General features: G+C 48.3%; 1 protein-coding gene across 1 annotated transcript; it reads left to right on the forward strand.

Annotated features, from left to right (window-relative positions):
* The first annotated feature begins 3,479 nt into the window (after positions 1–3,479).
* On the forward strand, positions 3,480–10,412 carry LOC121435710 (H-2 class II histocompatibility antigen, E-U alpha chain). Its single transcript, XM_041635174.1, has 7 exons — positions 3,480–3,515; positions 5,596–5,717; positions 6,150–6,181; positions 7,880–8,125; positions 8,546–8,827; positions 9,334–9,502; positions 10,065–10,412. Exons 1-6 carry the CDS (start codon positions 3,480–3,482, stop codon positions 9,489–9,491), a joined length of 876 nt encoding a protein of 291 aa, XP_041491108.1. The 3' UTR covers positions 9,492–9,502; positions 10,065–10,412.
* The last annotated feature ends 1,605 nt before the right edge of the window (positions 10,413–12,017 follow it).

The raw sequence follows: 12,017 nt of genomic DNA on the forward strand, positions 1-12,017 counted from the left end.
CTCAATATTAATCCTACTGAAGAGAAAACTAGATCTTATCCCCACTGAAGAGAAAACTGAGGGGGTGATGTTCCTTCCCCGAGACCAGAGCATCAGGCCGAGGTGCCCAGTGTGTCTTGGTTGCTTTTGCTTTTTTTTTTTTTAAATCTCTTTTTCTGGAAAACAAAAAGCTTTTAAACAAGAAATCTGATAAGGTTTCTGACACAGTGTGTAGGAGGCTGCTGGGCGCCCCGTTGCGTGTTCTTCTTCCCACAGCCCTTCCTTGGGGCTCCCCTGAATTCTTCCATGCTGGGGGGGGGTTCTCTAGATCCACTCTCAAGAGCAGGTAGAGCAGTGTTTAGCTTCTTTGGAGGAATTCTCCTCATTGTAACAGTGGAGCAGCAGAAGCATACAAAACACTATGGTTGGGTTCTAACTGAGTGTCTTCATTCCTTCTCTCTCAGGATGCTTGGCCAATCCTGCTCCATCTGGCACACAGCTACTGAATTTGGTGTACAGATAGTGGGTCTATCCGCAGGGCAGTATGGGAGGAGCTAATAAGAAGGACACAGGGCCATTTCTCCACCAGAGCAGAAGAGTTGTGCCTTGTTAGTTTTATTTTGTCTTATTTATTTATTTATTTATTTTTGACACAGCATTTTTCTGTGTAGTCTTGGGTGTCCCAGAACTCACTCTGTAGTCCAGGCTGGCCCCAGACCCACAGAAGTCCACCTGCCTCTGCTTCCTGAGTTTTGGGATTAAAGGTACTTGCCACCACCACCTGACTTTGTAATGGTCAGTTTTAATTGTCAGCTTGACCCATGTAGAATCCCCTGTGAAGGGACTCTCTATGAAGGATTGTATAGATGGGGTTGGTCTGTGGGCAAGTCTGTGAGGGAGTAGAGGGTTAGTAGAGGCGGAAAGACCCAGTCCTGAATGCTGGAGGCACCATTTCATGGACTGGGTCCTGAGCTGCATAGGAGTGAAGAGGCAAGGGGAGCTGAGCAGGCATTTTACAAGAGCAGAGCAGCCGTGACATCACAGGAGCAGAGCAGCCGTGACATCACAAGGTCAGAGCAGCCGTGACATCACAGGAGCAGAGCAGCCGTGACATCACAAGGTCAGGGCAGCCGTGACATCACAAGGTCAGGGCAGCCGTGACATCACAAGGGCAGGGCAGCCGTGACATCACAAGGGCAGGGCAGCCGTGACATCACAAGGGCAGGGCAGCCGTGACATCACAGGAGCAGAGCAGCCGTGACATCACAAGAGCAGAGCAGCCGTGACATCACAAGGGCAGAGCAGCCGTGACATCACAGGAGCAGAGCAGCCGTGACATCACAAGGGCAGAGCAGCCGTGACATCACAAGGGCAGAGCAGCCGTGACATCACAAGGGCAGAGCAGCCGTGACATCACAAGGTCAGGGCAGCCGTGGCATCACAGGAGCAGAGCAACTGTGAAAGCCCAGGAATTTGCAGTCAACCCGATTTTCTGAGATTTGCCACTTGAAGAAACTAAAGAAAGCAGGGGCTGGGGGCGGGGTAAGAGCAAGGGAAGGAAGGGAGAGAGGGAAAGAGAGAAGAAGGGAAGGAAGAGGTGGAGGTCCGTTAGTCAGTGGTCCGTGAGACTTGCAGGCATTTAAGTTTCAGACTGGGCAGTTCTGAGCTCTGGTGTCCATCCGTCTGCTATTGACTCTGGACTGTTGGGTCCGTCTCAGTACTAAAATCCTAAAAAGTTCTGACAAACATTCCTCTGAATGTTGAATTTCTCACTTAAAACTTTAATTGACTTTCAAATTTACTAAGAGATTTTACAAGTAGAAATTATTGTTTTCAACTCACCAATTACTGTTTTCTGAAAATGACAAAATTGACTTTGCTGCAGATATAAGCAAAGTGCCCCCAGAGGAGCTGGGAGGACCATGGGGTGCGCCCCAATCCTTCAAACTCCCCAGGATCACAGAGAATCAGATTCCAACCAATACTTAATTCCTGTTCCCATAACTATGAACGTGCCCGGCCTCTTGTCACTTTGGCGCGCACCACCCGCGCACCACCCTGCGAGGTGAGAACCTCCAGGCACTCAGAACTCGTCACTTGCCCCGTCAGGGCCGGTCAGGCTGTTTGTCCTCTTGGGGCCATAGATTCCCCCACCGACCATGGAAGGTTCAGCTTGAACCCAGAGCTTCAGATTGGAATACTGTCTAGCGGGAATCAGCAGCTCCTTCTAGCTCCCTCTCTCAAAGCCGGCTCATGGCTGCCCTCTCCAGAGAAGATGCTTTCCCAGAGGACCAAACCGGAGAAGTGCGGCCCACTTCGGACATTCAGGCTCATGTCGCACTGGGAATAAGAGGAGATATCCTGTTTGAGAAAATAAAATTAGAAGTAAAGCTTACTGGATACTAGCATTTGCACCCCTGAAACCTATCCCATTTTTTTGTCCTTTCCTTGGCTGCTGTCTTGATCCCGTGGCTCTGTGAAATGTACCCCAATGACGACAGCTCCACGTGTGACCAGTAGGTGGCGGATTTTTCCAAGACAAGGTGCTAGTGTTTCAAGGTGGCCGAAGAGACAAGTCACCTTTTGCCTAAGGTCTGAAGAGCTGTGTCCCCAAACCTCACAAATATTAACTTTCAACTCATCATTGTATCTAATTGTGGTTTTGTATTTCATAGCAAACTCAATTCAGGGCCTGGAGAAATGGGGCAGGAGTGAAAATAACGAGTCTTGTCACCAACTACGTTCATGGACCCCAGAGGAATTCCAGGACCAAAGCTTTGTTGGGGAGGGTGTGGGGAAGACAGAGTGATGAAGAGAGGCTGCTTCCTCAGCTTTGAAGCTGCTGCCATGTTTCCTTGCCCGGTATTCTTAAAACACACCTCAAAAAGGATCAGCTCTTCTCTCAGAGTCAGCCCAGACTCCAAGAGTAGATCATGGAGGCGTGAGTCCTTCAACAGCTCAAAGGCTTTGGAGGAGTCAAGAGCATCTGAGGATGGTGGGTGGCCTGGAAGGTTCACGTAGGGCTGCAGGGGCAGGAGGCTGAAGTATGAGGGACGCTGTATTCTCAATATTAGGGTGAAAGTTCCTTGCAAATGCATACAAAGTGCAGTAGTTAACAGGGAGGAAGGAAAATGACATCTCCGAGGCTATACTTCCCCTATTTAACTCATATCACCGGAAGCAGTTGGCAGCTGTTTAGTTTCATGAATCTATGTGGATTTAACACACTGTGTCTGGGTCTAATTTCTTTCTAAATAGGAAAACCTGACTCTGCCTACAGACCCCATAACTGATAAACCCACTAACGTCCAGGACACAAAATCAACAGACAAAACCAATAGCTACTCCTACACACTGGCAACAGGTTTTCTAAGAAAGAAATCGTGAAAGGAATTCAACCCTTAATTGTCACAATTTGAAGCAAACTTAAAAAAAAATACTGATGAAAAAAAATTGAAGAAGTCAGACTTGCTGGGGCCCTGTATCCCTGCCTCAGTGCGATGAACCACAAGTTCAAAGTGGGCCAGGGCTGCAGCGTAAGTCCTAGGCCAGCCTAGCTGAGACCCTGTCTCAGGATTATACTACAGTTTTATGCTGTGGTTAATTTAGTGGAGGAGCACATCCCTGGCATGAGATGAGGCCCCAAATTTAATCTGTAGTACTCAAAAAAACAATGAAAAGAAAAATAAACCGAAGAAGATACAGAAATGAAAACCCTTGCCGTGTTTGTTGTCTCGAAGAATTAATATTGTCAAAATGTTATTCTACTGAAGACAATTTAATGATTCATGCCGTCTCCACCGAAACAACCATGCCACTGCCACAGAGCTGTAGAAATCAGTCCTAAAATTACACAGAATCACGCGAGACCCCAATAGCCACGACAACCTAAAGCAATAGAAAAGCAGGCCTAGGTGTGATCCTGAGCAGCTTAGGGTGCAGAGGGCGACCGGGGAGGGGGTGCTAGAATGGAAGTACTCTGCAGAACCCTAAAATGTACCGAAGCCACAGAACTGACCCGGGTCCAGTGTGCAAGGACTCTGATGCTGGGAACTGTGGGGCAATCCGAGTGGGAGAGTGAAGACAGACAGACAGACAGACAGAGAGACAGACAGACAGACCTGTAGCTGGAATATAAATATATCCACACATCTTCATCTGAGTCCCCTTTGGCTCTGAGGCCCTGCTCGCCCCATGGGAACGTGTGGCAATGTGAGTTCGTCCACTCTCTGTTTTCTCAACACACATTTTTTTTGTGTGGCCCAAACCTTGTGGTCTGGGTGGTAGAGAGTACGATGGACCTGTGTCATGCGGTGGGCAAGCTGTCACAGGCTTGGACATGGGCATCAGATGGGTGACATCCTCAGTACTTGTTCCTTTGTGTCCCGTGGGGTCTGTTGGAACTGACCTTAGTGGGACTCCCCAGAGGCCTCTGACCTCTCTAAGCTAGAAGAGAAGTCCAATGCTCTGACCAATGCTCCCCCAGCCTTAGGGTATGCTTCTTGTAATATATTCCATTCTGTGTCCTGAAGGAGCTATGCCTGGTGGCTCACCACAGTTTAATGTCACCAAGGAAAGTCATTCAGGTGACTCCAGAAATCCCCTCAGACATATGAGAATCTAGAGTTGGGAGAACAGGAAACCACAGACAATGTTCAAATCTATTTCTAAATTCTGTTTCTAAACTTCCTCCCATCACAGAGAATGGAACTCAAAGTCATTCTCCGAAGTCTGAGGTTAATGATCTCCTGAGCAGAACCAATCAGCAGCCGGGAACTTGGCATCATCATAAGTTGCTGAGTGGCACTGTGTATTTGGAAATTCTTTAAACTTACCACACACTTGCCAAGAGGATGGCATTGCAGAAGCTAGCAAAAGATAGATGCAAAAATTGTGTTTGGATTTGGCTCTGAAAAGGGGCCAACCTATATCATAACATTGTAGCATCAGCCTCTCAGTCTGGAATGATCCCATGGGATGCTCCTGCCTCCAGGAGATGGGAACCTGACACTCAGTGGACAGAACTGCACTGTGGGTCTCCTCCTAGTGACCTGGGAGTTAAAACCACATGCCCAAAGTGTCTGGCATGATCAGACCATCAGCAGTTAGAGGGTGGCTGCCTCCTGGTCTGTGGGGGTCTTTGTATGGCTAGATAGGACCTCACACCACAGTGTGGATGTGTGGAAGACCTGCCCTAAGCAGTCTGCGTCCAACTGACATTAAACAACCAATCCAGCCCAGCTGCCACACTCAGAGATACACTCTATATCTTCACGTTAGTGATTTTTAAATTTATTCTGTCTTCACTAATGTATTTTAGACGGAACTTAACTTGGGATAGAAAAGTTTGACCAACATTCCCAAACTCTTGAATTTTTTTTTGTTCAGTTTATCTAAAGACTCCCTTTCTGAACAAATTAAGAAGTTTCTTCTTGAAGACTCATTTCTTGAAATCATACGTAGAGAATGTGTTATTAAATAGTGGATTGCGTAGGAACTATTGGCTAGAATTCTTTGCCTAGCAACAGATGTGTCAACCTGAACGACTTTTCTGATTGGCTGAAAATGAAGCGATTGGCTTTTACTCCCTTTCCCTTCTTGTTAATTCTGCCTCAGTCTGTGACCTCTTCTGACCCCGCCAAACAGCAAAAAGAAAATGGCCACAAGTGGAGCCCTGGTGTTAAGACTTTTCTTCATGGCTGTCCTGATGAGCCCCCAGAAGTCATGGGCTATCAAAGGTAAGTGCTAAGCAAAGCAGAACCAGGGACGGTAGACGATGAGCATTTGCAAGACAGCGTTTGGGCTGAAGAGCAAGAGTGACAAGCGCCCTGTGGGTCTGAATCTGAAGGTTATAACACAGCTATAGTTCAGGGGAAATCCTTCCTTCCAATGTGGAGTAGGGCACACTTCATCCAGCAAGACAAGCCGAGGCATGCGCTGTTGAGGACCGCCATCGCAACAGAGGCCAGACTTTGGGGTGATGGGGAAGGCACCAACAAGGGCATATATCTGGGCTTTAATTTTTTAGAGAAAACTAATAGTTAGAAGTCCTACACAATGTTGTGAAGATTAAGTGGAAAAGCATCCCTGAGAAGCCCTTAGTGTTGTTCTTGGCTGCACACCCAGAAGCTTGTTTTCCCCATGTCGGTCCTGTTGTATTTCAACCACAGGCACTGCCAAATCGACCCCAGAGGACGGGCAGGCAAGCATGTTTAACTGATTGACCCTTGGGGCAGTGGTGGCGACGCCCACCCCTTGGTGTGACACAGCAGAGGCTGCAAGGTCAGAGGTCACCACTAGTGAGTTACACCTGCTGGAGAGTAGCAGCTTGAGCCAGCGGAGACTACACAGCGGACTCTGTCATCGTCTCAGAGGGAATACTGTGTGCTGGTGCAGACACCTGCTCTGAGCAGGGCTCTGCGTCCAGGGGACCCGGTGGCTGGCTTTAGGCCGGAAAGAAATAAGTCAGGTCGAGTCTCAGCTCCAGCCGTGCAGCAGCCGCTTGGGCTTCTATTGCCCAAGGACTTAGGAAGGCAGATGCTCTTCCTGTGCAGGTGTGGCTGGAGGGAAGGGGCATCTAGAATATATGTTTGTGCAGAGAGGCAACTGTAAAATAAATCCCTGGGTCAAACATTAAAATCGGTCCCCTTACTCCTAAAGACAACAGAGAAGCAGTGGACTCCTCATCTCTCTCACGGTTGGTTATTCTCCTTGTCAATCATAATAGACCGCGTCCCACAAAAGCTTAGTCACGCTCTAAGTGGTGTTTAGATAAAGGTCAAGTTTCAAGGTCAACCCAGGGATGCCCCTTCTGGCAGAGGAAGCTTTGGAGTGACCTCACAACATTGCAAGTTCTCTGTCTCAACCTCCTGGGCACCTCAGGCTCCACTTACATCTCTAAGGATCTAGTCTGTCCACAAACTGTCAGCAGTGTTTGTTAGAGGCCTGAGGAGGTGCTAAGAAAGTTTTTGTCTCAAACCAATCCTGGTGGAGCGGGACTCCAGCAGAGCTCAAATATTGAGTAGATAGTGATCTGCTCCCATTACAGGGTAAGGAAAGGGGTCAGGTGTTCCAGAGTTCCTAATTAATCCTTTCAAATATCTTCTCCCTTCGGAGAGCACAGCACCAGGAGAAAAGACGCTGGTGGCTGGTGTGCCACCGGAGTGATGGACATCCACACAGCAGGGAGCCAGGAACTTTCTTTCTTATGCAATGCTGCTAGATTTCTAAAGTCCTGAGGTCATTAGACGTCCACTCAAAACTATGTCTTCTGAATCAACCTGCCTCTCCCTCAAGGCTCAGGAACATTGCAGAAGAGAGGGCAGAAAGAACCTAAGAGCCAGAGGATGGGGAGGGCCCCATGAGACTCTGTCTTTCAGGTGTGAGAGTCTGTTGCTTACACAATGAACTTGCAGTGGCTGTGATTACCTGCCCAAACCAGTTAAACAATCCACCACGGATTGGGAGCGGATCTGGAGGCCCCGCCCTCGCCAAGGAGTTGTTTACAGCTGATAGCTGCTGAGGAAGAGTTTTCTTTTGGTGTGTGTCTGTGTGTGTGTGTGTGTGTGTGTGTGTGTGTTGGGGGTGGTGGCTCATGCTTCCATGGGTGACCTCATACACAGGCACACGAGGAAGACACTAACTTGACTGGTGGGCTGATGAAGAAGGCTGTGCCTTGCCTCCCTCATCCATTCGTCCTCTTTGAGACAGCTCCTTTCTTTCTCACCTCCCTGCTTTGCTCAGCATGGTCGTCCATCACCAAGACCTTGTCTCCTAAACCCAACCTTTCCTCTGCTATTCTACGTGTGCCAGCCCCCACTGATCCCCTCCTACGCACACCCGTGGGCCCTCCGTCTTCCTTTTCCATCTCCCTCCATAACTTCCTTTCCTTTCTTTTCAGAGGAGCACAGAATCATCCAGGCGGAGTTCTTTCTTTCCCCAGACGACAAAGGAGAGTTTATGTTTGACTTTGACGGTGATGAGATTTTCCACGTGGATATTGGAAAGTCGGAGACCATCTGGAGACTTAAAGAATTTGGACAGTTTGCCAGTTTTGAAGCTCAGGGTGCATTGGCCAACCTAGCTGTGGACAAAGCTAACCTGGAAATCATGATAAAGCGTTCCAACTACACTCCAGCCGCCAATGGTACCCCCTTCTCCTCTGCACCCCTCCTCCTCAGAGCTTTAAGACAGATGCTCTGGATATCTCTTTCCCTAAGCTCGCTGAGACCTAAGCTTGCTCAGCTCATCAAACCCAATCCTCAGGCCACCGGCTCAGAGATGTTTGACCCTCAGGGCTTTTCTGTTCTGGTCTTGGCTTATTCACCCACTGTCACTCATGAAGTCATTAGTCTACACAGGGGAAGTTGGGAACAGGTTGGGGGTGGGGGTGGGTGGGTATCACACCACAATGCTGATTCCTAAATGATGGAGCTGGGTATAGGATGGCAGGACTCCTCAGGGCACAGCTTCAGAGTCCTGAGGTAGAATTGTACCATGCCCCAGAGTGGAAAGGAGGGGAACACGCTGAGGGACGGAAAGCTGACTTGTGTCGTGTCCCCCACAGTGTCCCCAGATGTGACTGTGCTCACCAACAGTCCAGCGAGCCTGGGGGAGCCCAACATCCTTATCTGCTTCGTCGACAAGTTCTCCCCGCCGGTGGTCAACGTCACCTGGCTTCGGAACGGACAGCCTGTCACCACAGGCGTGTCAGAAACCGTCTTCCTACCCAGGGATGATCACCTCTTCCGCAAGTTCTACTATCTGACCTTCCTGCCTTCCACGGAAGATTACTATGACTGCAGGGTGGAGCACTGGGGTTTGGAGGAGCCTCTGCTCAAGCACTGGGGTACGGCACATCGGTTGGTTCACGTTAGGACATCCTGCAGTGATGCTGGATTCTGGACCCTTAGCACTCTCAGGGTAGGGATGGGAACAGCTCAGTGGAACAGCACTCGCTTCTCATGTGTGGGCCTCAAGTTCAATTCCCAGCACCACAAACTAAGAGTTCAGTGTTTCATAACGTTGATTTGTACCCTTCTCCTCTCTCATTAACCGGACTCTTCCACTTAAAAAAATTACATGTGTGGGTGTTTGCCTGTGTATATGTCTGTGTATCATGTTTGTGTCCGGTGCCCTCGGAGGTCAGATCCCCTCCAACTCAAGCTATGGACAGTTGTTAGCTGCCGTATGGAAGCTGGGACTGAAACCCAGGTCCCCTGCAAGAGCAGCCAGTTCTCTTAACTGCGGAGCCGCCCTCCGCCCTCAGAACGCATTCTCTCTATTACACTGGTCACCACTGCTATTCCCTACCACAGTAATTGACAGCTACTTTGCTTTATTTGTTTTCCCCAGAATTTGAAGAGCAAACCCTCCTCCCAGAAACGAAAGAGAACGTGGTATGTGCTCTCGGACTGTTTTTGGGTCTAGTGGGCATCATTGCTGGGGTTGTCTTCATCATCAAGGGTATGCAAAGACGGACTGCTGCAGACCGCCGCCAAGGAGCCCTGTGAGACTGCTGGAGGTGGGTTATGTGCAGTCGGAGGTGCACGGATGTGAGGGTATTGGAGGGAAGAAAGTATATGGAACCTTTTGTTGGAAGGGATCAAGCCTTAGCATTGGCTGATATCACAAACCTCCAGGATCCACAATCCCTTTTGTGGGTGTTCCTGGATCACATTTTGAGTCTTGGAAATTTTCTTCAGCTCCCAAGACCATTGACTCACTGAGAACTCAGTGTCCTGGTGATTTGGGGAAGTTAATCCCCAGACTCAGGCACTTCTGAACTCGGTGTTCCAAGGCAGCAGCCGTGCCGCTGGAGTCAGAAGTCTTTGGAGTTAGCCTCTTGGATCCGTGGCATGAATTGGAAATCTCTTGAGTCAATGGCTGGAATTGATCCTTTAGTATGAAAGATGCTTCTAGGGGGAATCTAGGAAGAGGCAAGGCATGATGACCTTTGTGCAAAATAGGGTTAGCAGTTCATGTTGGGAACCCAAATCGACACTTAAGGACTTTCGCAGCGTCAAATGATCAAGGGGGCAAGGAAGGAAGCTGACTCCCTGGTAACCATGTGTGTCCCACCACAGGCGATGCCTTCAGTAGAAGCAGAACGAGGAAACTTGCTGTGACATCGGCTGAGCCTCAGTTGTTCTCCTCAGCGGAGACCCGCACTTTCTGCAGTCTCGGCCTTAAGTCTCCACAATGGCGGCAGGTTCTCTGGTCTGATGTGTAGCTGGGGTTCTCTGCCTCCTTCCTGTGTTTTCTATTTTCCATCCTTTGCAGTCACCACCTAATTCCCCTGACAAATATCACGACGTTCTTCCTCTGCTGTGGAACTCTCAGAGCACTGCATGGAAGTATCTTCTGCTCTCTTACGGCTCGCTGTTTCTCCAAACTGTGGGTTTTTTTCCCCTACAAATAATAAACATCTTGGATGGGTTGCGAGGTGTTTTTCATGTCTGATCAAGTTCTTGGTGGAGAGGAGGGGCCCGATTAATCCGTGTGTTCCCTCCAAGTCTGAACGTCCAGTGCCTTCACGAGCGCTTGGTTCTACAGATGCTATTGTTTGAAGATGAGTCCTCACCTAACAAACCCCAGAGCAGGGCTGCTGTGCTACAAACTCAGGATCAATGTGGGGAGATCTGTAGGGAGCTTCCTTGCCCCCACCCATTTTATACACGTATGACATTCTCAAAGAAAGTTTAAAGAGATTCAGTATGCAAATAAGGTCAGCACTAACTGGACTCAGTATGTATCTATGTGCACATGCATGCATTTATATGTGCCTGCGTGTGTACGTGCATGCATGCGTATGTGCCTGTGTGTGTATGTGCCTGCGTGTATATGTGCCTGTGTGTATATGTGCCTGCGTGTGTATGTGCCTGCGTGTGTACATGCCTGTGTGTGTATGTGCTTGCGTGTGTACGTGCCTGTGTGTGTATGAAGAAAGTCATGGATTCTAGAAGTGAGAGGAAGTGTTTGAGGGATCATGGAAGGAGCTGGAGGAGAGAGGGATGGATAGAAATGATGTAAATATATAAATATGGCATACTTATGTCTAAGCACCCCAAGTAATTTTTTTAAAGAAGAGATTCAGAATTGATACTTGGATCATGTTAACAGAATCAGTGAACGCAGTCCACAGTAACTGAATCAGTAAACACAGTCCACGCTAACTGAATCAGTAAATACAGTCCACGCTAACTGGATCAGTGAATGCAGTCCACGCTAACTGAAAAATGGGGAAAAGCACTTGATGGCCTGGATAGACGCAGAAAATGAATTGTGCGAGAACTTAGCATTTGGATTTAAAGGTTTTTCTTTTTCTTGAAATAACTGCTATCTTATGAAATATGTAATAAAAAGAAATTTATTTGATCTGGGAAAAGCCAGCTGTCCTGCTTTTCCCATTAGACACAGGCACAGATCACTCGATGCTTCCCCACTTGGCACGTAGGGCACACTGTGGCATTATGGTGTTGGGCAGTGAAAAAAATGGCAAAACAAATAAACAAAAGGTGTTAGGATTTCAAAGAATACAAAATTTAATTGGTTCCTTTTTGATATAACCAGATACTTAAAAAAAGTAAAAAAAAAATAACAGACAAAAGTATGGTGATATTTCGTTTGTGTTGTAACAAAGTTTGCCTGACGAGCACCTGAACGCAGAGCTAGCCACACTAGTCAGCCATGCAGGCCAGGCAGTGGTGGCTCAAACCTTTAATCCGAGGACTCGGAGGACAGATGGATCTCTGTGAGTTCAAGGCCACCCTGGGCTACTTGAGATTGAATCTGTCTAAAAGAGAAACAGATCTCACACAAAGGTGATCCCAGCATTTGGGATTCCATGCCTTAAATCCCAGCACGAGGGAGGTGGAGACAGGAGTGATATGGCTGGGTAGAGAGAGGAATGTAAGGCAGGAGGAGACAGGAGCTCAGATGCAGACTGAGGATTCAGTCTGAGGTTTCGTAGAGACAGGATCGCCCTTTGGTCTGAACATTGGTAGAGGTAAGAACTCTCTAGTGGCTGGCTGCTCTAT

This window comes from Microtus oregoni, unplaced genomic scaffold, assembly GCF_018167655.1.
Source record: "Microtus oregoni isolate MIOR12 unplaced genomic scaffold, Mior012 000046F_ref0000063, whole genome shotgun sequence".
NCBI classification, from domain to species: domain Eukaryota; kingdom Metazoa; phylum Chordata; class Mammalia; order Rodentia; family Cricetidae; genus Microtus; species Microtus oregoni.